We start from the raw sequence: 26,958 nt of genomic DNA, 5'->3' as shown, positions 1-26,958 counted from the left end.
CCATAAGTGGCCTAACCAATGTCCTGTACAGCCGCGACATGACCTCCCTATACTCAATACTCCGACCAATAAAGGTAAAAATACAGTTGCATCTGTCTAAACATTCATCTGAAAGAGAGCGTCCCAGTAACTAGTCTTGATCTATTTTTCATTTCTCCTAAGTGGGCAATCAAGCACCATGGGACTAGAGTTCCCAATCATTGCATCGGTTTGTCTAACTGTGATCAGTGAAGAAGCTTGTTTGAAATTGCACAAAGTTAAGGGCACCTCAACTTTCCCCTATATTTTGAACTAGTTCTAAAAGAACTTCTCCACCAGACAAGCAATGTATTGACAGCATATTAAACACCATTGGGACTTCCTGGTAATTGCAGATTTGTAGCTCTCTGAGGTATCTCCAAAAGTGAAACTGATTTTTTTTTTAATGCAACATTACATATACCGTGAAAGAAATTTTTGGAATTGATGACCCAATCTTAGCGGGAAATAAGTTTTCTTATTGTTCAGCCAGTCGTCTGGTGTTTTAAATTATTTTTGGGTTACCTGCTGTGACGGATTGCAGCTTTGTTTAAAAATGCCTTGTTTGTGACAAGCCCATTTAAGTATTGAATTAATCAAACTTTATCAAGTTATCTCTGAAATATATCAGAGGAAAATCTTTTGTAAAGTAATTTTTCTTTTAAATGTATTCTAAATTGGATTCTGGTTGCATGTGTTCATGGCAAATGTTTTCATTTGCTGTTATGTAAATCACTTCATGTCGAAACTCAGGAATGCTTTTCCAAACAGGCTTCGGTTTGTGCACAGAGCAGAAACTCTTTACTTCTAAAACAAAACTTACAAACAGTAGACTGTTGGAGGTGCTTTAGGGTTATGAAAATGTTCAATAGGACACACCTAGAGATGATGTTTCCAATTGCAGTTAGGCCTGTACAGTGCGGAGAGGATGCTTGGGCCGAGTTTCAATGCTGGCATGGCCCAGTTGGGCCAAATGGCCTGCTGCTGTGTTGTAAATTCTACATAATGTTTCTTCCACAGAAAAAGTTAGAGAACTTGAAGAGTCTGGATCTTTTCAATTGTGAAGTGACGAACTTGAATGACTACAGAGAAAGTGTGTTCAAGCTTCTCCCCCAGCTCATGTACCTGGATGGTTATGATCAGGAAGACCGGGAGGCACCTGACTCGGATGCAGAAGCTGACGGTATTGATGATGACGAGGATGATGAAGGTAACCTTCGTAGTTCCTGGAGTCTCTGGAGGGCTAGGAACAAGAGGCACTGAGTTGGTGCAATGCCCAATGACATGTAGATCTAACCCATTCCCTAGGTGTCTTGAGAAGGTGGTGGTGAGCTGCTTTCTTGAAATATTGCAGTCCACGTGCTGTAGTTAGACGTACAAAGGGAATTCCAGGATTTTGATTTGATGTCACTGGAGGAATGGTGAGGATATTTCCAAGTCAGGGGTGAGTGCGGCTTGTCAGTTAGTGTCGCTCACATATATCTGCTGCCCTTATCCAAATAGATTGTAGTCGTCTGAACTTGGATGCTGTCTAAGGATCTGCTGAATTTCTGCAGTGCATCTTGTAGTTAGTACACATTGCTGCGATTAGATTTTCAATTGTAATTTTGACAGTCTCCCTTAGCTGAGTGATGCAGTGCAAAAGGAGGTCAGTCAGCCCATTATGCATTTACTAGTTCTTTAGAGAGCTCTCTCGATCACCATTGATTATAGTGTATGTTGACCCAGCATTAAAACACACCCATTTTTCCAACTGATCCTTCTTTCTAACCACACAATATTAGTATTCATTCTCAATTTTTCATTTCACAAATGCATGTTTGACATAGCTTATAACTTAAAGTAATAGAGATGTATAGCACTGAAACAGACCCTTCAGTCTAACTTGTCTATGCCAAGCAGATATACTAGATTAATATAGTCCCATGTGCCAGCATTTGGCTCTTATCCCTCTAAACCCTTCCTATTCATGTATTCATCCAGATGCCTGTTAAATGTTATAATTGTAGCAGCTTCCATCACTTCCTCTGACAGCTCATTCCATACATGCACCACCCTCTGCGTGAAAAAGTTGCCTCTTCGGTCCCTTTTAAATCTTTCCCCTCTCACCTTAAATCTATGCCGTCTAGTTTTGGGCTCTCACATCCTGGGGAAAAGATATTGTCTATTTACCCTATCCATGCCCTTTATGAATTTAAAACTTCTGTAAGGTCAACCCTCAGCCTCTGACAATCCAGGGAAAACAGCCCCAGCCTATACAGCCTCTCTCTATAGCTCAAATCCTCCAACCCTGGCAACATCGTTGTAAATCTTTTCTGAACCCTTTCAAGTTTCACAACATTTTTCCAATAGCAGGGAGATCAAAATTGCACACAGTATTCCAAAAGTGGCCTAACCAATGTCCTGTACAGCCGTAAGAAGACCTCCTAACTCCTGTACTCAATGCACTGAGCAATAAAGGCAAGCCTACCAAACACCATCTTCACTGTCCTGTCTACCTGCGACTCCACTTTCAAGGCACTATGAACTCCAAGGTCTGTTTGTTCTGCAACACTCCCCAGGTCTTTTTTATTAAGTGTATAAATCCTGCCCTGATTCCAAAATGCAGCACTTCACATTTTATCTAAACTAAACTCCATCTGCCACTCCTTGACCCATTAGCCCATCTGATCAAGGTCCCGTTGTACTGTTAGGTAACCTTCTTTGGTGTCCACTAAGCATCCAATTTTGGTATCATCTGCAAACTTACTAACTATACCTCTTATGTTCACATCCAAATCATTTATATAAATGATAAAAAAAAACACCAATCCTTATGGCACTCCACTGGTCACCGGCCTCCAGTCTGAAAAGCAACACTCCACCACCACCCTCTGTCTTCTACCTTTTGAGCCAGTTCTGCATCCAAATGGCTAGTTCTCCCCGTATTCTATGTTATCTAACCTTGCTAACCAGTCTACCATGAGGAACCTTGTCGAACATCTTACTGGAGTCCATATAGATCACGTCCACCACTCTGCCCTCATCAATCCTCTTCGTTACTTCTTCAAAACTCAATGAAGTTCATAAGACTTTCCCAAGTGCTTGGTGCAAGAGACTAAACAGGCAACACTCTCACAAGTTGTGAAGACATACAAGAATATCAGAAACACACACGGTAAAGCATAAATGGCATCGATGAAGGGAAATGAGCCTGCCAGCAGAGTTTGAGCTGATTTCAAATTTAAAGTCATGACTTGCTGACTCATCAAATAATTGTGCTAAATTTAGTGGTTTGAAAATGGAAGAGGAGGGAATTCTTCCTGAAGTAGGAGTGCCACAAGGATCGGTGCTGGGCCCTCTACTTTTTGTCATTTACATACATGATTTGGATGCGAGCATAAGACGTACAGTTAGTAAACTTGCAGATGACACCAAAATTGGAGGTGTAGTGGACAGCGAAGAGGGTTACATCAGATTACAATAGGATCTTGACCAGATGGACCAATGGGCTGAGAAGTGGCAGATGGAGTTTAATTTGGATAAATGCAAGGTGCTGCATTTTGGGAAAGCAAATCTTAGCAGGACTTCTAACACTTAATGGTAAGGTCCTAGGGAGTGTTGCTGAACAAAGAGATCTTGGACTGCAGGTTCATAGCTCCTTGAAAGTGGAGTTGCAGGTAGATAGGATAGTGAAGAAGGTGTTTGATATGCTTTCCTTTATTGGTTAGACTATTGCGTACAGGAGTTGGCAGATCATGTTGCGGCTGTACAGGACATTGGTTAGGCCACTGTTGGAATATTACGTGCAATTCTAGTCTCCTTCCTATCGGAAAGATGTTGTGAAACTTGAAAGGGTTCAGAAAAGATTTACAAGGATATTGCTAGGGTTGGAGGATCTGAGCTACAGGGAGAGGCTGAACAGGCTGGGGCTGTTTTCCCTGGAGCGTTGGAGGCTAAGGGGAGACCTTATAGAGGTTTACAAAATTATGAAGGACATGGATAGGATAAATAGGCAAAGTCTTTTCCCTGGGGTGGGGGAGTCCAGAGCTAGAGGGCATAGGTTTAGGATGAGAGGGGAAAGATACAAAAGAGACCTAAGGGGCAATGTTTTCACGCAGAGGGTGGTACGTGTATGGAATGAGCTGCCAGAGGATGTGGTGGAGGCTGGTACAATTGCACCATTTAAGAGGCATTTGGATGGGTATATGAATAGGAAGGGTTTGGAGGGATATGGGCCGGGTGCTGGCAGGTGGGACTAGATCTCTATGACTCTAAGACTAAATGCATTATGACAACATGAGTCAGCCACTGACCTGATCTTGAGAATGATGTAACAGAATGTGTCCTCAAGATTTAGCACAAACAGTGCTGAATATCTGTGCACACACAACTGATTAGCCCACCAGGTGTCAGCAGCCACTAGCTCCTCGTTATATATTTATTCACCTGTGGGACATGGGTGTCGCTAACTTGGCCAGTATTTATTGCCCATTCCCTAGTTGTCCATTCCCTGGTGGTGAGCAGCCTTCTTGAAATACAGCAGTCCATGTGCCGGAGCTGGACTGATAATGCTGTTTGGGGGGGGATTTCCAGGACTTTGATCTGATGACACTAAAGGAATGGTGAGGAGATCCTGGGCTGAGAGGTGGCAAATGGAGTTTAATGTGGACAAGTGTGAGGTGATTCACTTTGGTTGGAGTAACCGGAATGCAGAGTACTGGCTAATGGTAAGATTCTTGGTAGTGTAGATGAGCAGAGAGATCTCGGTGTCCATGTACACAGATCCTTGAAAGTTGCCACCCAGGTTGACAGGGTTGTTAAGAAGACAGTGTTTTAGCTTTTATTAATAGAGGGATCAAGTTTCAGAACCATGAGGTTATGCTGCAGCTGCACAAAACTCTGGTGTGGCCGCACTTGGAGTATTGTGTACAGTTCTGGTCACCGCATTATAAGAAGGATGTGGAAACTTTGGAAAGGGTGCAGAGGAGATTTACTAGGATTTTGCCTCTTATGGAGGGAAGGTCTCACGAGTGAAGGCTGAGGGACTTGAGGTTGTTTTCGTTAGAGAGAAGATGGTTGAGAGGTGACTTGATAGAGACATATAAGATAATCAGAGGGTTAGATAGGGTGGACAGGGAGAGCCTTTTTCCAAGTATCGTGACAGCGAGCATGAGGGGACATAGATTTAAATTGAGGGGTGATAGATATAGGACAGATGTCAGAGGTAGTTTCTTTACTCAGGGAGTAATAAGGGTATGGAATGCTTTGCCTGCAATGGTGGTAGATTCGCCAACTTTAAGTACATTTAAGTCTTCATTGGACAGGCATATGGACATACATGGAATAGTGTAGGTGGGATGGGTTTCAGATCGGTATGACAGGTCAGTGCAACATCGAGGGCCGAAGGGCCTGTACTGTGCTGTAATGTTCTGTGTTCTATATTTCCAATTCTGGATTGTGACTTAAAGGGGAGCTTGCAGTTAGTGTCTTTAACATATATCTGGTGTTTTTGTCCATCTAGATAGTAGTGGTCATGAGCTTGGCAAGTGCTGTCTAAGCATCTTTAGTGAATTTTTGTAGTGCATCTTGTAGACAGCAGCAGCATGAACTACTGAGTCGGTGGTGGAGGGAGTGGATGTTGTGCCAAATAAGTGGGTTGCTTTGTTCTGAATAGTGTCAAACCTTTTTGGTGTTATGAAATTTGCACTCATCCAGTCAAGTGAAGTGTATTCCACCACACTCTTGACTTGTGCCTTGTAGATTGTGGGTGGCACTAGCACAGTGGTTAGCACTGCTGCCTCACAGTACCAGAGACCTGGGTTCAATTCCTGCCTCAGGCAACTGTCTGTGTGGAGTTTGCACATTCTCCCTGTGTCTGCATGGTTTCCTCCGGGTGCTCCGGTTTCTTCCCGAAACAACCCTAAAAATGTGCAGGTTGAACTGGCCATGCTAAATTGCCCGTAGTGTTAGGTGAAGGGGTAAATGTAGGGGAATGGATCTGGATGGGTTGCTCTTCGGAGGGTCGGTGTGGACTTGTTGGGCTGAAGGTCCTGTTTCCACACTGTACGTAAGTAATCTAATCTAATTGTGGAAGGCTTTGGGGAGTCAGGAAGTGAGTTATTCGCTGGAGTATTCCTAGCCTCTGACCTACTCTTCTCGCCATTGTTTTTATGACTATTCCAGTTGAGTTTCTAATTGATGGCAAGCTCCCAGGATGTTGACAGTGAAGGATTCGGTGATGCTAACATCATTGAATGTCACGGGATGGTGGTTAGATTGTCTCCTTCTGGAGATGGCCATTACCTGGCATTTGTGTGGCATACATGTTATTTACCACTTGTCAGCCCAAGCCTGAATGTTAGCCAGGTCTTGTTGCATTTGGATATTGATTGCTTCTTTATCTAAGGAGTCACGAATGGTGCTGATGCAATCATTTGCAATGATGTAATCATTGGTGAATATGACCACTTCTGACCTTATGATGGAGAGAAGGTCATTGATAGCAGCTGAAGATGGGTGGGATTAGGACACTACTCTGAGAAACTCCTGCAGAGATATCATGGAGCTAAGATGACTTATCTTCAACAACCACAGCCATCTTCCTAATTGCCAGGTATAACACTAAACAGTGGAGAGCTTTCCATGTGATTCCAGTTTTGCTAGGGCTCCTTGATGCCGTACACAGTAAAATGCAACCTTAATGTCAAGGGCTGTCACTTCACCTTGCTTCTTTTGTCCATGTTAGAACCAACGCTGTAATGAGGACAGGAGCTGATTAGCCCTGGCAGAAGTCATACTGGATATTGCTGAGTAGATCCAGCTTGATAGCACTGTTGATGTCTGATGGAGTGATAATTGGCAGGGTTGGATTTATCATGCTTTTTGTGTATGGGACATACCTGAGAAATTTTCCATACTGTTGGGTAGTTGTAGTTGTATTGGAACAGCTTGGTTAAGGGATGCAGCGAACTGTGGAGGACAAGTTTTTCGTACTAATGCTGGAATGTTGCCAGGGCCCATAGCCTTTGCAATATCGAATTTATTGATATGACATGGAGTGAATTGAATTGGCTGAAGACTGGCATCTGTGATACTACAAGCCTCTGCAGGAGATCATGGATGAATAGTTTTGTCATCATCAGAAATTCAACTTAAATGAGCGACACCAAACACCATTGAACAAAGTGTCTACATTTATGACAGAATACCAGATTACTCAGAGACACTAAAGATTTCGATACGAAAGTTACCAGCATCCAGTAATTCATCTTCAAACAGGGACAAACAATGTCACATCAACAGCATGAATGGCAAAAAAAACATAAATTTCAATATGCCCAGTGGCCAAACTGTAGAATGGAAAGGTTCACAAACTGGTTAGTGAAAATCACAAGATGTGAGAAATCGAGTCATGGTGGTTGTAGCCATGTTAGGGACCGTGTTAGGGAACTGGAGCTGGAGTTGGATGAACTGCGGATCATTCGGGAGGCAGAGGTGGTCATAGATCAGAGCTTTAGGGAAGTAGTTACTCTGAAAGTTATAGAGAGATGCGTGACAGTGAGGGGGAGTGGGAGGAAGCAGCCAGTGCAGGGACCCCCTGCGGTCATTCTCCTCAAGAACAAGTATATCGTTTTGGATACTTGTGGGGGGGATGACTTACCAGGGGTAAGCATCGAGGTTCAGGCCTCTGGCACGGAGCCTATCCCCGTTGCTCAGAAGGGAAGGGTGGAGAAAGGTAGAGCGATAGTTATTGGGAACTCAATAGTGAGGGGCACAGATAGGCGGTTTTGCGGGGGCGACAGAGACTCACGATTGGTATGTTGCCTCCCAGGTGCAAGGGTACGTGATGTCTCTGATCGTGTTTTCCGGGTCCTTAAGGGGGAGGGGGAGCAGCCCCAGATCGTGGTCCACGTTGGCACCAACGACATAGGTAGGAAGAGGGATGAGGATGTTAGGCAGGCTTTCAGGAATTGGAATCCCTTGTGAAAGGGAAGAGGGCGGCCTATGTAAAGATGAGGCATGAAGGTTCATTTGGGGCGATTGAGAGTTATAAGGTAGCCAGGAAGGATCTAAAGAGAGAGCTAAGAGCAGCGAGAAGGGGACATGAAAAGTCCTTAGTTGGTAGGATTAGGGAAAACCCAAAGGCTTTCTATAGGTATGTCAGGAATAAAAGGATGACTAGGGTAGGTATCGGTCCAGTCAAGGATAGTAGTGGGAAGTTGTGCGTGGAGGCGGAGGAGATTGGAGAGACACTAAATCAATACTTTTCGTTAGCATTCACTCAGGAACAGGACACTGTTGCTGATGTGAATATTGAGTCACAAGTGATTAGAATGGATGGCCTTGAGGTATGTAGGGAAGAGGTCTGGGGAATACTGGAAAGGATGAAAATAGATAAGTCCCCTGGGCCTGATGGCATTTATCCTAGGATCCTCTGGGAAGCTAGGGGGGAGATAGCGGAGCCATTGGCCTTGATTTTTATGTCGTCATTGTCTACGGGAATAGTGCCAGAAGACTGGAGGATAGCGAATGTGGTCCCCTTGTTCAAGAAGGGGAGTAGGGATAGCCCTAGTAACTATAGGCCAGTGAGTCTCACTTCTGTTGTGGGCAAAGTCTTAGAGAGAATTGTGAGGGATAGGATTTATGAACATCTGGATAGAAATAATGTGATCAAGGATAGTCAGCATGGTTTTGTGAAGGGCAGGTCATGCCTCACAAACCTTATTGAGTTCTTTGAGAAGGTGACCAAGGAAGTGGACGAGGGTAAAGCAGTAGATGTGGTGTATATGGATTTTAGCAAGGCGTTCGATAAGGTACCCCATGGCAGGCTAATGCAAAAACTACGGAGGTATGGCATTTGAGGGTGCATTAGTGGTTTGGATTAGGAATTGGCTGGCTGGAAAGAGACAGAGGGTAGTAGTTGATGGTAAAGGTTCATCTTGGAGTGCAGTTACTAGCGGTGTTCCACGAGGATCTGTGTTGGGACCATTGCTGTTTGTCATTTTTATAAATGACCTAGAGGAGGGGCTTGAAGGCTGGGTGAGCAAGTTTGAGGATGACACGAAAGTCGGTGGAGTTGTGGACAGCGAAGAAGGATGTGGCAGGTTACAGCGGGATATAGATAAGTTGCAGAGCTGGGCAGAAAGGTGGCAAATGGAGTTCAATGTAGCTAAGTGTGAAGTCATTCACTTTGGTAGGAGTAACAAGAAAATGGATTACTGGGCTAATGGTAGGCTACTTGGTAGTGTGGATGAGCAGAGGGATCTTGGTGTCCATGTACACAGATCTCTGAAAGTTTCCACCCAGGTAAATAGAGCTGTGAAGAAGGCATATGGTGTACTGGGCTTTATTGGTAGAGGAATTGAGTTCCGGAGTCCTGAGGTCATGTTGCAGTTGTATAAGACTCTGGTGCGGCCTCATCTGGAGTATTGTGTGCAGTTTTGGTCGCCATACTATAGGAAGGATGTGGAGGCATTGGAACGAGTGCAGAGGAGGTTTACCAGGATGTTGCCTGGCATGGTAGGAAGATCGTATGAGGAAAGGCTGAGGCACTTGGGGCTGTTCTCATTGGAGAAAAGAAGGTTTAGGGGAGATTTGATAGAGGTGTACAAGATGATTAGGGGTTTAGATAGGGTTGACAGTGAGAACCTTTTTCCGCTAATGGAGTCAGCTGTTACTAGGGGACACAGCTTTAAATTAAGGGGTGGTAGGTATAGGACAGATGTTAGGGGTAGATTCTTTACTCAGCGGGTTGTGAGTTCATGGAATGCCCTGCCAGTAGCAGTGGTGGACTCTCCCTCTTTATGGTCATTCAAGCGGGCATTGGATAAGCATATGGAGGTTATTGGGCTAGTGTAGGTTAGGTAGGCTTTGGTCGGCGCAACATCGAGGGCCGAAGGGCCTGTACTGCGCTGTATTTTTCTATGTTCTATGACTGACAAATTGAAGTTAAAGCCTGTTGTAAATTTCAGACTTAAAACCATGTCAGACATAAAGTTCCCTACAAACTCTTGTGCATGTCCATAACTATGTTTGGCAGAACGAGGATGTATAGATATCCAGTGGTACACATGAAGAATGAAGGATATTAATGTTAGACATATTCAGGTTCTGTTGAACTCATGAGATCAAGGAGTGGCTGCAGATAACTAAAACCCATGTTCTAGGTATAGCATCTCTGGTCCCATCTCCACAGAATTGTGCACAGTACTCAAAGAGTAGTTAATCAAGTTTTTATGAAGGGTTGGTATAACTACCTTCTAATGAAATTATATTTTGCAGCAAGTAATAGGAACTTAAGGCACTTTATTTAAAAAGAAACACCGTTGTATTAGCAAATATGTTGTGCTGTAGAATTGAGTCTGATGGTTTAGTTAAGTGGATATGTTGAAAGTATATATACTCACACAAGTATATTGTGACTTGAGTAAAATAAGTAATATATTTGAGATTTTCAACATCTACTTTCAATTTTTATTCCATTTGTATACTTCTAGTCTGAATGAATGAGGTGAAAGTGTGTGATTGAAGGGGATTAAGGTATGGGAGGCAATGGCATAGTGGTATTATTGCCCGACTGTTAATCCAGAAACTCAGTTAATGTCCTTGGGACCTGGGTTCAAACCTGGCATGGTAGATGGTGGAATTTGAATTCAGTAAAGAATTTGAAGTTAAGGGTCTAATAATGGCCATGAAGCCATTGTTGAAAAAACCCGTCTGGTTCATTAGTGTCCTTTTGGGGAAGACCATCAATCATCTTTACCTGGTCTGCTTTACCTGGTGTGACTTCAGATCCATAGCAATGTGGTTGATTCTTACCTTCCTTCTCAGTAATTAAGGATAGCCCATAAGTGCTGGCCTAGCCAGAGACTATATCCCATGAATGTTTGTTTCTTTTAAAAAAAATTAGTGAGACCTTTCAAGTAAAAGAGCTATTGGTTTGGGAGCATCGTCCTCAGCAGCTTTTGTAGATTTTAGATCAGTTCTGGAGAGAAGTTCCAAGCCATGTTACAAAGTGCAAACTTGCTTTGTGCGAATAGAAATATTTCAATGAATAAAATTCGAGAGTTTCTTTTAATTACATGTAGAAGGAGAGGAAGAGGAGGAGGAAGATGAAGAAGAAGATGGAGAAGAAGAACTAGATGATGAGGAGGAAGAAGATGAAGAAGGGGAAGATGATGAAGATGAAGTCAGTGCGGAGGAAGAGGTAAGAATTCAATGGCAAGATTCAAACCTGTCCTGATGCTATCGATATAAAAACACAGGAGGTGCTGCAGGAAGTTGGCAGATCTGGCAGGCATCTGTGGAAGAGAAAAATAGAGTTAATGTATTGAGTCCAGTGGAATTGATTTTAGCATTAAATTGTGGAGTCTATTTTTTAAAAGTAATTTTTAAGATTCATCTTGAAAATATTATCTTTGACTAAATTGTAGTGTTAAATTTTAGTTGAAAATCTAGGAATAAGAAATTGGAAATAATTCTCTTGATGAGATTTGTGGTTATTGTAGATTACACCGTACAGAAGCGAATCATTTGTCCATCACGTCTATCCAATTTATTCCACTTCCCTGCTTTCTTGCAAGTCTTTCATTTTCAAGTGCTGTATATATCCAAATCCCTTTTTAATATTAAAGCTGCTTCTACTGGCCTTTCAGACAGCACATTACAGAATCCATACTTGCTATGTAAAAGTAAATAAATACATTCTCACCATCACTATTTTGTTTCGGCGAATTGTGCCCTCTTACCAACCCTCATGCCAGTAAAAATAGTTTCACCTTGTATGCTTTTTCAAAATCTTAAAGGATTTTTAACACCTCTATGAATTTTCCCCTTAATCTCCTGGTCTGAGGAGAATAAGGTTCGAAAAGTGTGGCGTTGGAAAAGTACAGCAGGTCAGGCAGCATCTGAGGAGCAGGAGATTCTCCTGCTATGCTTTTCTACTGCCACACTTTTCAACTCTGAGCTCCAGCAGTCCTCACTTTCTCCTGAGGAGAACAATTCCAGCTTCCCCTATGATAACCGAAAATGTTGCAAAGACTTCTCCAATCAAACAGTGTCTGGGGAGAGAGAAACGCTATCAATGTTTCAGATTTGAAAGCCAGCTTCTCAATGTTTGGTTACAAACTGTGTACTGTGAGGTTAATTGACTTGTAGAAATGAATGGATGATAGTCCAAGGAGCCGATTTCATGTGTGCTGTGCATTCATTGAAGGAAATCCTTGCTCTCTAATTTGTATGTTCACATGAGCCAAGACAGAGGTGAAGTCAGACTGAGCTGGAAGTAGCTGGTCTTAGTGATGGCATGTGTGTGGCCAGACGTACATTTTGGTGAGTCAAATATGACAAAGATACAAGCAGGCTGTTTGTTTCTACCACAAGAGGAATTGATTAAGTAATGCAGGAATGGAGATTGGAGCAGGGCAATGGTTTCAAACCTCTTAATGAAGCTGGGAGAAAATGATAGAAGAAAATGTTTGCTCAATCAATACTGGATAAGCAGTCTGATAGCATAGTAATCATTGAGGAATTGAAAGGGTTAATGATGAAATATGTTTGTCAGCAGTACATTCCATGGTTTGGAACTCTCAGGTATGACACTATTCTTCCCCAGCAAACTGCCTTAGCCCAAAAGGTGTAGTAACAAGCAACGAGACTATCTTGAATTACGTTGCAAATAGAGTCGTTGTGCACTGTGTCTCCCTTGAGTTAGACCGCACTGGGCTTGCATGTTTTTAATTTGGCTGTCACTAGCACCAAATAGGAATCTTTCAAATGATTAGTCTGTGAAAGATTTGAATCCAAACCCTTAAAATGAAAAGTTGGTGTCTAACCCACTATATTGCCCTGTCCACAGATTTTACATTTCAAAATTTGTGAATTATCTATGCACCAGTGTGAGGATTCCGGCTTGATTTGGCTCCAAAGTTCAATGACTTTTGTTTTTCCTCCCCTTGTTCATTTTCATTTCCCATGCAATTAAGGGAAAGGAGGTAGACGTTGCTTTGGTTTGAAGCTCTGGCCAGACTTTGTGAGGTTCCACAAACTGCTCCTCAGGAAAGCTTGATGGAACTAGAAGTATTACAGTATAAAGGCTTGTTGCATACACCTGCATTCACTCGACTATGGAAGAGTTACAGATGATCTAATTCTAATCTCTGCTGGCACTCATTTCTTCTTGGCTGAAAATGTGTTGCTGGAAAAGTGCAGCAGGTCAGGCAGCATCCAAGGAGCAGGAGAATCGACGTTTCGGGCATGAGCCCTTCTTCAGGAATGAGGAAAGTGTGCCAAACAGGCTGAGATAAAATGTAGGGAGGAGGGACTTGGGGGAGGGGTGTTGGAAATGCGATAGGTGGAAGGAGGTTACGGTGAGGGTGATAGGTCGGAGTGGGGGTGGGGTGGACAGGTCAGGAAGAAGATTGCAGGTTAGGAAGGTGGTGCTGAATTCGAGGGTGGGGACTGAGACAAGGTGGGGGGAGTGGAAATGAGAAAACTGGAGAAATCTGAGTTCATCCCTTGTGGTTGGAGGGTTCCTATGCAGAAGATGAGGCGCTCTTCCTCCAGCCGCCGTGTTGCTATGGTCTGGCGATGGAGGAGTCCAAGGACCTGCATGTCCTTGGTGGAGTGGGAGTGAGTGTTGAGCCATGGGCTGGTTGGTTTGGATGGTCCGGATGTCCCAGAGGTGTTCTCTGAAACGTTCCACAAGTAGGCGGCCTGTCTCCCCAATATAGAGGAGGCTATGTCGGGTGCAGCTGATGCAGTAAATGATGTGTGTGGAGGTGCAGGTGAATTTGTGGCGGATATGGAAGGATTCCTTTGGGGCCTTGGAGGGAAGTAAGGGGGGAGGTTTGGGCGCACGTTTTACATTTCTTGCGGTTGCAGGGGAAGGTGCCGGGAGTGGAGGTTGGGTTGGTGGGGGGTGTGGACCTGACTAGGGAGTCACGGAGGGTGTGGTCTTTTTGGAACGCTGATAGGGGAGGGGAGGGAAATATATCCCTGGTGGTGGGGTCCGTTTGGAGGTGGCGGAAATGACGACGGATGATACGATGTATATGGAGGTTGGTGGGGTGGTAGGTGAGGACCAGTGGGGTTCTGTCCTGGTGGCGATTGGAGGGGCGGGGCTCAAGGGCGGAGGATCGGGAAGTGGAGGAGATGCAGTGGAGAGCATCGTCGATCACGTCTGGGGGGTAATTGCGGTCTTTGAAGAAGGAGGCCATCTGGGCTGTACGGTATTGGAACTGATACTCCGGGAGCAGATGGGCGGAGACGAAGGAATTGGGAATATGGGATGGCGTTTTTACAGGGGGCAGGGTGGGAGGAGGTGTAGTCTAGGTAGCTGTGGGAGTCAGTCGGTTTATAGTAGATGTCTGTGTTGAGTCGGTCGCCTGAGATAGAAATGGAAAGGTCTAGGAAGGGGAGGGAGGAGTCTGAGACAGTCCAGGTAAATTTGAGGTCGGGGTGGAAGGTGTTGATAAAGTGGATGAACTGTTCAACCTCCTCGTGGGAGTACTAGGCAGAGCCGATACAATCATCGATGTGGGGGGTGGTGCCAGTGTAGCTGCGGAAGATGGACTGTTCCACATATCCGACGAAGAGGCAGGCATAGCTGGGGCCCATGCGGGTGTCCATGGCTACTCCTTTGGTTTGGAGGAAGTGGAAGGATTGGAAAGAGAAGTTTTTCAGAGTGAGGACCAGTTCAGTTAGTCGAAGGTGGGTGTCAGTGGAAGGGTACTGGTTGGTATGGTGGGAAAGGAAGAAGCGGAGGGCTTTGAGTTCTTCGTGATGGGGGATGGAGGTGTACAGGGACTGGATGTCCATGGTGAAGATAAGGCGTTGGGGACTGGGGAAGCGAAAATCATGGAGGAGGTGGAGGGCGTGGGTGGTGTCCCGAACGTAGGTGGGGAGTTCTTGGACTAAGGGGGACAGGACCGTGATGCAGAGATGAGTTCGGTGGGGCAGGAGCAGGCTGAGACAATGGGTCGGCCAGGGCAGTCAGGTTTGTGGATTTTGGGCAGGAGGTAGAAACGGGCGGTGCGGGGTTGTGGGACTATGAGGCTGGAGGTGGTCGATGGGAGATCCCATGAGGTGATGAGGTTATGGATGGTCTGGGAGATGATGGTTTGGTGGTGGGAGGTGGGGTCATGGTCAAGGGGGCAGTAGGAGGATGAAAGATCAGTCCTCAGCAGAGACCTCATCTTCATTCCCCTACGCTCCTGGACTAACGAATTCAACATGCGGCGAGACATTGAACAATTCTTCCGCCACCTTCACCTCCACGCCTACTTCTTCAACCAGGACTCTCGCCCACTCTCTGACGACCCCTTCTCCCGCCTCCAACACACCCCATCCACCTGGACACCCCGTGCTGGCCTCTTACCTGCCCTCGATCTCTTCATAGCCAACAGCCGCCGCGACATTAACCGCCTCAACCTCTCCACCCCTCTCACCCACTCCAACCTCTCACCCTCGCAACGTGCAGCCCTCCACTCTCTCACCCTCGCAACGTGCAGCCCTCCACTCCCTCCGTTCCAACCCCAACCTCACTATCAAGCCGGCAGACAAGGGAGTCGCGGTAGTAGTTTGGCGCACCGACCTTTGCACCGCTGAGGCTAAACGCCAGCTCGCAGACACCTCCTCCTACTGCCCCCTTGACCATGACCCCACCTCCCACCACCAAACCATCATCTCCCAGACCATCCATAACCTCACCCCCCCCCCCACCCAGACGTGATCAACTGCATCTCCCCTCACCTATCAGCGTTCCGAAAAGACCACTCCCTCCGTGACTCCCTCGTCAGGTCCCACCAACCCAAACTCCACCTGCGGCACCTTCCCCTGCAACCGCAAGAACTGCAAAACTTGCGCCCACACCTCCCCCCCTTACTTCCCTCCAAGGCCCCAAGGGCACCTTCCATATCCGCCACAAATTCACCTGCACCTCCACACACATCATTTACTGCATCTGCTGCACCCGATGTGTCCTCCTCTATATTGGGGAGACAGGCCGCCTACTTGTGGAACGTTTCAGAGAACACCTCTGGGACATCCGGACCATCCAAACCAACCAGCCCATGGCTCAACATTCAAGTCCCCCTCCCACTCCACCAAGGACATGCAGGTCCTTGGACTCCTCCATCGCCAGACCATAGCAACACGATGGCTGGAGGAAGAGCGCCTCATCTTCCGCCTGGGAACCCTCCAACCACAAGGGATGAACTCGGATTTCTCCAGTTTCCTCATTTCCCCTCCCCCCACATTTTCTCAGTCCCAACCCTCGAACTCAGTACCACCTTCCTGACCTCTCCGCCCCCACCCCCACTCCGACCTATCACCCTCACCGTGACCTCCTTCCACCTATCGCATTTCCAACACCCCTCCCCCAAGTCCCTCCTCCCTACCTTTTATCTCAGCCTGCTTGGCACACTTTCCTCATTCCTGAAGAAGGGCTCATGCCCGAAACGTCGATTCTCCTGCTCCTTGGATGCTGCCTGACCTGCTGCACTTTTCCAGCAACACATTTTCAGCTCTGATCTCCAGCATCTGCAGACCTCACTTTCTCCTAGAAGGTTTTTACCCATTTTTCTTCTTCAGTATCTCTTGCGAATCCTGTACTGTTGCTAAATTATCAGACTATTTATCCAATGTTGTGAGAGCAAACATTTCCTCAAATTAAAGAGAAAACTGAACCCATGCTTCTGGCAATTTCATTCCTAACCTACTTACTCTGTCCACTTTGCTGACAACAGTCTGTGGCTGAACCAGTCTGTTTGCCACTTTGTCACGTGATGTTCTTCTGGCCACACCCATACCATTACACTATGCCCATTTATTTCCGCCTCTTTCCTGGCTCCTGAGAACATGAATTCAAAGCAGCAGTGAGCCATTGGTCCCTCTAGCCTGTTCTGTCGTTCTCCTGGCTGATCTGATTGTAGCCTCAACTCTAGGCATATAGCAGTTTGCCTTCATTGTTCAGACCATTTAAGTATTGGAGCTTGGACTTTATGCTGAGGTTGTACAGGACATTGGTGAGGTTCCTTCTGGTGTACTATGTCTAGTTCTGCTTGCCCTGTTATAGGAAGGATATTATTAATCTGCAGCGGGTTCAAAAGAGATTCATGAGGATGCTGCTGGGAATGGAGAGTTTCAGTTATAGGAAGAGATTGGACAGGCTGGGACTTAGATTACTGGAGTGTAGGAAGTTGAGGAATGACCTTGCAGAGGTTTATGAAATCATGAGGGATATAAATAAGGTGAATGGCAAGTGTCTTTTCCCCAAGGTTGGTAATTTCAAAACGGGGGGAGGGGGGGCATATTTTCTAGGTGAGAGGAGAAATATTTTAAAAAAGACATGGGGACAATTTTTTTTACACAGTGGTTCATATGTGAATGATCTTCCAGAGAAAGTGGTGGATGTGGGTACAGTTACAGTGTGTAAAGACATTTGGATATGGATATGAATAAGAAATGTTTGGAGGGATATGGGCCAAGCACAGGAAGGAGGGACTAGTTTAGTTTGGGATTATGGTCGGTGTGGACAGATTGGTCTGAAGGGTCTGTTTCCATGCTGTATGACTCTGACTCCTTTTTTCTTCCTATACCTGGCAAACTTTGACTCCTTTGTTAGTCAAGAATCTAGTAATGTTGCTTTAAAAAATTAAATTATTTTGACTTCATTAATCTCTGATAGAGTTGTAATGACTTTGACCTTCTGAGAAAATCTTTCTCATCTCTACTTGATGTGGGAAACCTCTTATTCTTTTATATGGTTCTTGTATGTTTTAATAAGTTCACCCCTAATTCTGCTAAGTGTCAATAAATAGTCTGGCTAGTCTAACCTTCTCATTCTCATTATCAGTCAAGTGAATTGTGATAAAGGTTTATAATACTGATATTATTTGGGCAGTTGAATTCTAAAGTAGTGTAAATGGGTACTTGCTTTTCAGTTCTGTGAAAGTGACTTGTTCCTTTTAAATATCAGAAGTTCCTTTTTATTTGAAGCAGTGTGTCAAAATGATATTTCCAAGAAATCCTGTCACTTCAGATAGCTGCCTGGTGATATTATTGCTAAATTGTTTACTAACGAGTTTTTACACCACTGGGAAAGCAAGGTCAGAAGTGGGTTATGTTCAGAAGATAAGATTCTCACCAATAGATATCCTGTTTATCAAACTAAGTGTAGTGAAACTAGTTGGAAAATGCCCTGAAGAGCTCAGACAGGAAAAGTCGGTGAGTTTGTATCTGGGGGAAGAGATAGTAATTAAGAGATTCACATCTGATAAATATGAATAAATTTGCTGACAGGATAAGCTTGCAGGGTAAAAACAATGACTGCAGATGCTGGAAACCAGATTCTGGATCAGTGGTGCTGGAAGAGCACAGCAGTTCAGGCACCTTGTCAGTTGAGTAAGAAAGTTTAGAGTGAGGAAAATGAGTGAAACTTCACTCAAGTGGAGTGGCTGGAAAGGATATTGCTGGGAAAGGGTGTTGAGTATTTCTTTTGGGGATTTTTAATAGAAGTGTACCTTTTTACTCTTGTGTGATAAACTTATTTTATTAAAATTACATTGGTAGGCTCTTGTGAATATATTCAGTGACTGACCATCGTGGTAACCCAATCATAAAAATAAAATTTATGATCTCTCAAGCAAGGTCTCACTCTGGGATCTGAATTGTCCAGCAAATCCATCAGATGGAATTATAACTTTTTCTGAATTGCTTCCAATACATTTATATCCTTTTCTAAAAAAGGAGACAAAGCAGTACACATTACTCCAGATGCAGTTTACCAGTTTTAAATAGAACTATAGCAAAACATCCCAATATTTATTTCCTATTTCCATCGCAATAAAAAAAATTATATTTGCTTTCCTAGTTACATACAATCCTGCATGTGAATGCTTTGTGATTCATGTATCTGCAAAATCTCTGCATTTAAATAATATGTTGCTTATTCTTCCTGCTAAAGTGGACAACCTTACATTTTTCCACATTATTTCTCACCTGGTAAAAGTTTGCCCAAATCTTCTCAGCTGCTGCTGTAACTCTAATTCATGCCTTTTTTTAAAGTTCTGGATGTGACTATTCCAATCCACTTTTGGCTGCTGTTCTACATTCTATGCTCTACAAACTTGAGCTCGTCCAAAACTCTCATGTTCCTGTCTTAACTTGCAGCAAGTCATATTCCACCTTAACCCTGTGGTTTTGACCTATACTGACTTGTGCAGCATCTTAATTTTAAAATTCTCACCTTGCTTTCAGATCTCTCCATGCTCACCCCTCTCTATTTCTATTATCTCTTTGAATCCCGCAATCTTCCAAGACTTTAAATTATGGATTCTAGACCATCATCCCTTTTCTAATCTTTCCGTCATTGGTGTTGCCCTCAGCTACTGGAAATCCTTCCCTAACCCTCTCTACCTCATGTTAAAATCTATATTTTTAACCAAACAGTTTGACAGTTGCCTTGCTATCTCATTATGTGCCTTGATGCCACATTTTGTTCTGTAATGTTCTTGTGAAGGACCTCAAGACATTTTATTGCATTGAAGATGCTTTATCAACTGTTGTGGTGCTCAAGTTTAAAGAATTGTCACTTGGCAGATAGAGAGAAATGATTTCTTCCGCCAGGTTTTGGGGACAATTCCAAAATGAGGGTAGAACTTTCTAAAAAAAAAACAGTCATTCAGTGATAATGTCAGGAAGCACTTCTTCACACAAAATGTTCTGGAAATCTGGAAGACTTCCCCAAAATAAAAGCTGTTGAGGGTATGGATTAACTGCAACTTTTAAACCTGAGACTGAAAGATTTTTGCAGGCAAATGGATTCAGCATGAGAATCTAAGGTAGGCAAGTGCAGTAAAGGTTGAGAACAGCAATGAAATAACTGTATGGTATAACAGAGAAGGAGCTGAATGACTGTCAACTGTCCCTTTGCCAACTGCTCCACAACACTTGTTTCCAGTGAGAGGATTTTTGTTGGTTTTATGGGTGCCATTCCCTGATCTGACTACTGGGTGATCTATCCACTCTATTGTATTGTAGATATGATCTGTTGTCTGAATCTGTAACTCCCTTGTCCATATTATTTGAAGGAGTGTTCTTCAGATTCATTGCAGCTTACAAGTGAAAGCACGAAAAGGGATACATTGAAAAAGAATAGTGACCTTGATTTGAAAATTTTACAGCGCAGAAGGAGAGATCATTCAGCCTGTCATGCTTGTCCTGGCTCTTTAAAAGAGTTGGTAAATTTAATCTTCGACCCCAACCTTTTCTTCTCAATACTGTATATTAGTCCTTTTCAACTGTATATGCTAATGTCTTTTGAAAATTCCTGTGGACTTAAAAGAGGATCAAGTCAATGTTCTCTGTTTAGTTTTTTCCATTCATGAGAGGACTAAACGTTGTGCATCAATATGAATATGACGTGCTCATTAGTTAAAACTTAGTTTGTTCTTTATCCCTTCCATTTGTATTTATGTAGGCGCAATGTAGCCTTTCGGGCCTCATTTGGAAACAATATTTGTTTCTTCATTTTATTCATTCCCACTCTCTTTGGTTATTGTATCTTGAAATCTTTTATTTAGTCTCTCCTTCCCTTTTGTTTCCCCTTCTACCACTTACCCCACCTCCCAACACTGGCTTAAAAAGAAACTCTTACATTGCCAGCTACTTCAGTTCTAGTGAAATGTCAGATCGACATAAAATATTAACACTATTTTTCACTCCAGAGATGCTGCCTGACCTGCTGAGTATCTCAAGTGTACTTTTTTAAAATTATTTTCGTTACTAATTAGCCCATGAGTTTGCATTCTATTGAAGTGCTTCAGGAGCTCAGTCTAAATAATTCTGTAGCATGCCTTATCACCTCAGGATGTCCCACGGTGTTTTACAAACAATGAAGTACAACCATTGCTCATTTAACACTCATAATGTGTTCCAAAAAAAAAGCATGCTAAATAAAAATTAGTTTCCCATAAGAAACCATGTAATAGGATGGGTGACCTTTCTCATCCTGTAAGCTTTGCATTAAAAACCTAACTGGCCCAAACATCCACTTACCAACTCCTCACAACCTGTCCATCATGAATCAGCAGTATGATGGAATACTCCCCACTTGCCTGGATGATTGCTGCTCCAACAAAATGCAAGTTTGTTACCATCCATGACAAATGTTGATTGTCTGGACAAATAACAATGTGGCATGTTGGAAGATCAAATTCAGGTGCAGATTCTACAATAAAAGGCAGAACTCATAGGAACATTGACATACAGAGAGATCCAGACGTACAGCTCTACAGATCCCTGAAAGTGGCAATGTGGGTGGATAAGGTGGTCAAGAAGGCATACAACATGCTTGCCTTCATTGGCTGGGGCATCAAATAAAAAAAGTTGGTATATAATGTGACAGGTGTGCAAAACTTTAGTTAGGCCACATTTGGAATATTGTGTGCAGTTCTGGTCACCACACTCAGAAAGAAGTGGATGCTTTGGAGAGAATGCAGAGAAGATTACCAGTACATTGTCTGTCAGGAGGGTTTTACGTATGAGTTTGAATAAACTCTGATTGTTTTCATTGGAAAATTCAAGGCTGAGAGGCAATCTGATAGAAGTCTACAACATTATGAGAGGCATAGATAGGGTGGTAGTCAGAGGCTTTTTCCACAAGGTGGAAAGGCCAACTACAAGAGGGCACAGGTTCAAGGTGAGAGAGGGAATGTTTCAGGGAGAAGTGTAGGGAAAATGTTTCCCACAGAGGGTTGTGGGTGCCTGGAACATACTTCCAGTGGAGGTGGTGGAAGCAGTGACATTAGCAACATTTAAGGTGTATCTTGATAGACACGTGAATGGGAGACGAACAGAGGGATAGAAACCATGCATGGGAAATAAGTAGTGGGTCTAAATAAGGTTTAGAATTGGCATAGGCATGGTAGGCTGAAGGGCCTAATCCTGTGTGGTAGTGTAGACAAGCAGTTCACTTGATTGGCGCCACATTGGCAAACATTCACTTCCTCTACCACTAATGCTCAGTCACAACAGTATATACCATCTACAAGATGTGCATTAGAAATTCATCAAAGGTCTTCAGAAAGTGCTTTCCAAACCCACTACACGTACTACGACCACCTAGAAGGATAAGGGTACCAGATACATGAAAACATCATCGATTGTAAGATCCCTTGCAAGTCACTCACCATCATGATTTAGAAATATGTCGTTGTTTCCTCACTGTCACTGGGTCAAACTTCTGGAACTCCCTAATGACATTGTAGATGTACCTACACCCAAGGACTGCAGCAGTTCAAAGGGTAATAAATGTTGGCCTACCCAGTAATGCCTACATTCCATGAAAAAAAAAGAGAAAAACGGAAAGTATCTTTGGAAGTGCCAGAATGATTTTCTTCTGTGTTGTCTGATTCTATTCCTATCTGGAACGGAAAGATTCTGTGACTAAAACTGAAACACTATTTGTGCATTGGGCAGTAGGTTTTGAGACTGCCTATATATCTGAAGCAGTTTGTGTACATTGACCAGCATTGTTGATTTAGCTTGCCAGCCTGGATGGTGTAAAGTTGGGGCTACTAACCATTAAACAAGTCTGTCTATGTATATCTATGTTCTATACTAGCTTAATGTACTTCTGGAAGCAGTACTTGGGTAATACCATGAAATGTGATGAAACAGTTTCGGCTGACAGTTTTGATTGGTCATATTGAGAGCACCCTGGTCAAATTCAATCCGTCAATGAGTTACTTGGTCGGTGCAGAATTCGCTTAACCTGACAAAATATCATATTACATCTGTTCCCATGCCTCAGTCTTAATGCAGTACCATTCAGTTTTGTATTAACAGTTGATGACCTCCTTAAAAAAAAAACTTGCATTTACACTGCACCTTTCACATTCTGGGCATAGTCCAAGGTGCTTTATAAATATTGTAATACTACTTTGAAGTGTAGTCAATTGTGTAATGTATAAAATGCAGCAATCATTTCCCACAAACCACTGTGTTGATGTCCAGATAATGTTATGGAGTGATGTTCATTTAGGACAGATAACTGAACTGAGTTATCCCATTCTCCTCTTCAAAATTAGTGCAATGGTAAATCAGTTGTGCAAAGGGAATGTAGATAGTCATTTGAGGATGAAATTTGAGATTCTTGCGTTTCAATTCGGCCATCTGAAATCATTTGTAACTAAAGTACTGTTCTCTCCTGCATCGAAGGGCTATGAACACGATGGTGAGCTTGATGAAGAGGAAGATGATGAAGAAGAGGATGAGGATGAAGGTATTGTCTGTCTTCTGTTTCTTGACTATTCAGAATAATATAGCACAGAAGGAAGCTAATTGGCTCAATGAACACCAAAGTGCCCATTCCTTGATAATTGTCTTCAATTAGTCCCATTCACCTAATCTTTCTACAATTACTGCACATGTTTCCTTTTCAGGAAAGTACAGAAGAACTAGGAGCACGAGTACGCATCTAGCCCCTAGAGCCTGTTCCAGCATTCAAAAAGATCATGGCTGATCTTTTTAATGGATTTAGCTTCACTCACCTTCCCATTTACCGTAACCCTTAATTATTTTACTGTTCAAAAATAAGTCTATCTTTGTCTCAAAAACATTCAACAGGTAGCCTCAACTGTTTCATTGGGCAGGGAATTCCACAAATTCACAACTCTTTGGGTGTAAATGTTCCTCCCCAGCTCAGTCCTAAATTTGGTCTCCCTTATTTTGAGGCTAGTTCTACTTTCACTTCCCAGTGGAAACAACCTCCCCGCTTCTACCTTTAACAATTCCCTTCATAATTTTATACATTTCTATAAGATCCCCCTCATTCTTCTAAATTCTAATGTGTATAGTCCAGTCTACTCAATTTCTTCTTATAAGTTAGCCCTCTCAACTCTGGAACTAACCTAGATAACCTTTCCTGCACCTGTTCAAGTGCCAATATATTCTTTCTCAAGTGAAGAAACCAAAACTGTACATGATACTCTAGGTGTGGCCTCACCAGCTCCCTATACAATTGCTGCATAAACTCCATCCCTCCTAGCAATGAAGGACAATATCCCATTTGCCACTTTAATTCCTGCAAACTAACTTTTTATGATTCATGACACCCAGATCCCTCTGCACAGCAGCATGCTGCAATCTTTCACCATTTAAGTAATCGTCAATTTTGCTTTTATTCCTACCAAAATGGATGACCTCACGTTTACCAACATTTAACTCCATCCGCCAGATCCTTACCCACTCATTTAGCCTGTCTACATCCCTCTGCACACTTTGCTTTATATTTATCTTAGTGTCATCTTTGAACTTTGACACACTACACCACAGTACACAACTTATGTAACTAATTTCAGAGAAATTCTTACTGAATGTGCTTCCACTACGTTATCAGGCAGCATATGCTAAATCCTGAAGACTTGCTGCATAAAATATTTTGTCTCATCTCCCCTCTGATTCTTAATTCCTTACTTTGTAAAAGTAAGAATTTCATTCAAGTGCTTAATCCCTTATTTAGAAACAAATGTATACATTCACAATCCTACATCAAATTCAAGGCAATATTCAACCAGGTTTTGCACCAAGGAGCCTTGGCAAAATTAAGAGGAATTAAGGGGAAAAATTCCCATTGGTGGAGTTGTACTTGGCACAAAGCAAGATGGCTCTGATTGTGGGTGTTGGAGGTCAGTCATCTCAGCTCCAGTACATTGCTGCTGGAATTGCTCAGGATATTGTCCTAGGTCTAACCATCTTCAGCTGCTTCATTCATTATATTCCCTCCATCATAAGGTCAGAATTAGGGATGTTGTTTGATGATTATACAATGTTCAGCACCATTTACAACTCAAATACTCAACCAGCTTGTGTTCATATGCAGCAAGGCCTGGACAATATTCAGGCTTGGGCTAGTAAGTACTGAATAATATGCCAAATAAATGCCCAGCAATGATTGTCTCCAACAGCAAATCTAACCTTTAACCCTTGACATGGAATGACATTACCATCATTGAATTCTCCATTATCAACATTCTGGGAGTTGATGTTGACCAGAAACTGAACTGGACCAACCATATTGAATACTGTGGCTATAGGAGCCAATCAATGGTTGAGAACTCTGTGACAGGTAGTTTGACTTGACTCCACCACAGCTTCTACACCATCTGTAAGGCACAAGTCAGGAGGGCAGTTTAAAAAAAATGTTCAAGAAAGACAAAATAGCCCACTTGGTTGACACTCCATCCACCATGTTCAAACTTCACTCCCTTCCCCATTGATGCTCAGTGGCAGTAGCGTGTGCCATCTGTAACATGCATTGTAGCACTTTATCAAGTCTCTTCAACAGCACCTTTCAAACTCTGCTGTTTAGAAGGTCAAATACAATAGATTCATGGAAACACCACCACCTGTAAACTCCACTCTGAGCCACTCAACATCCTTACTTGGAAATATATTGCTATTCCTTCACTGTCAATGTGGTCAAAATCCTGGAGTTCTCTAATGGCACTGTGGGTGTTTCTGCACCCAGAGGACTACAGCTGTTCAAGAAGATAGTTCAATGTCACCTTCTCCAGGACAATTAGTGATGAGCAATGAATGTTGCCTTGACCAATGACACACACACACACATTGATGATTGAATAAAGAGAAACCTTTTATACTTTTGTCTCAAATGTCAAGAGCCAGTATTTTGGACATCCCACACATGAAAATTGTATCTGTTTGAAGGCAGCTGCACTTCTTGTTGTGAATCACTGATTGTAAACTCCCAGTTTTTCTTTGCCATTTCCCCTCCCACATTGTAAAAATGGTGGCTGCTGAATTTGTGCGTGTAACTCTTGACATGAGCTCCAGCATCATGTTGGCTAGTTGGAGGCTCTTGCTCCATCCTTGTGAAATCTCTGGCCTTAGTTGTAGTGACTTGTTAGAACGTGACATTTGAATGATGCGTTTGGTATCTTGGTATTAAAATCATTTGCTGTTATCTTACAGAGGAGGAGGAAAGCACTAAAGGACAGAAGAGAAAAAGAGACACAGAGGATGAAGGAGAGGAAGATGATGATTAAGAAGCCAAGTGGCCTGAAGGACTACTTAGTACTGGTTGGGCTGTAATGCCTCCCTTTCCTCCCCTGATCCCTGACCCTTACCCCAGATTGATGACTGTTGGATACCTGCACAGCACTGAATTATCATGGAGCCAGCAGTTGCCAATGTCTTGACATTCCTTGTATTTATAAATGCAGTTAATCCATATTCCAAAACCCACATGGAGTAGTGAAACTGGGTAGAATTTGGTCCAGTGCTTTTATGATATTGGGGTTTCTTAGGTTTCCTGCTAAGACTATTTCCATAGCAACAAGAACAGATGAGGTGATTGGATAGTCATGTTTGTAAATGACTGCCTGTTACAGCGAGGTTATAGTATCGATCTTTATGTAAGTCAAAAAGCTTTGTAAATAAAATCTTAAACTTTTTGGTTTGTTCTTCGATATTGCAATACCATTTTGGGTGTTATTTACAAATGCAAGATGTTTCTAAACTAACAGTTTTTGGAAAGTTAATAAATGGTTTCTTTTAAAAAGACAGTATTCATGTTTACTATCCATCGCTGGCCAGCACAACAAGCACCATTCTTGGTGGATTTGATACAACGGAGTAGCACAATTTTGTCAATAACTGAAAATTGGTTCAATCTTGGCTCCATGCAGAAAAAACTGACCTCAGCCCAGTTAGTAAATAACAGTGGAACAACTTGCCTCGGCACCCTTGATGGTCAAGGCTCCCACCTTGCGATTATTGTTAAGTGGTCATCCTTGTTCAGAGTGCAACTAAGTATAGGAGTGATGTCGATCATGGCCAGATGGTCCCCTTCAAGATGTGCACAAATAATGAATGTTTAGATTAGAAATCTTTTAGGGTTAATTGATCCTGCAGAACTGTTCTGAATGCTCAGGA

General features: G+C 43.1%; 1 protein-coding gene across 1 annotated transcript in view; it reads left to right on the top strand.

Annotated features, from left to right (window-relative positions):
- Positions 1-26,477, top strand: part of anp32b (acidic (leucine-rich) nuclear phosphoprotein 32 family, member B) — a 56,370-nt gene extending 29,893 nt beyond the window's left edge. Inside the window, exons 4-7 of the mRNA XM_060839818.1 lie at positions 1,039-1,228; positions 11,088-11,206; positions 23,221-23,284; positions 25,996-26,477. Of these exons, the coding sequence (XP_060695801.1) occupies positions 1,039-1,228; positions 11,088-11,206; positions 23,221-23,284; positions 25,996-26,069 (447 nt within the window). The 3' untranslated portion in view covers positions 26,070-26,477. The remainder of the gene's footprint in view (positions 1-1,038; positions 1,229-11,087; positions 11,207-23,220; positions 23,285-25,995) is intronic.
- The last annotated feature ends 481 nt before the right edge of the window (positions 26,478-26,958 follow it).

Source organism: Hemiscyllium ocellatum, chromosome 2 (assembly GCF_020745735.1).
Source record: "Hemiscyllium ocellatum isolate sHemOce1 chromosome 2, sHemOce1.pat.X.cur, whole genome shotgun sequence".
Classification (NCBI taxonomy): Eukaryota; Metazoa; Chordata; class Chondrichthyes; order Orectolobiformes; family Hemiscylliidae; genus Hemiscyllium; species Hemiscyllium ocellatum.
The sequence above is the reverse complement of the archived record's forward strand: the minus strand, read 5'-3'. Positions and strand labels throughout refer to the sequence as shown.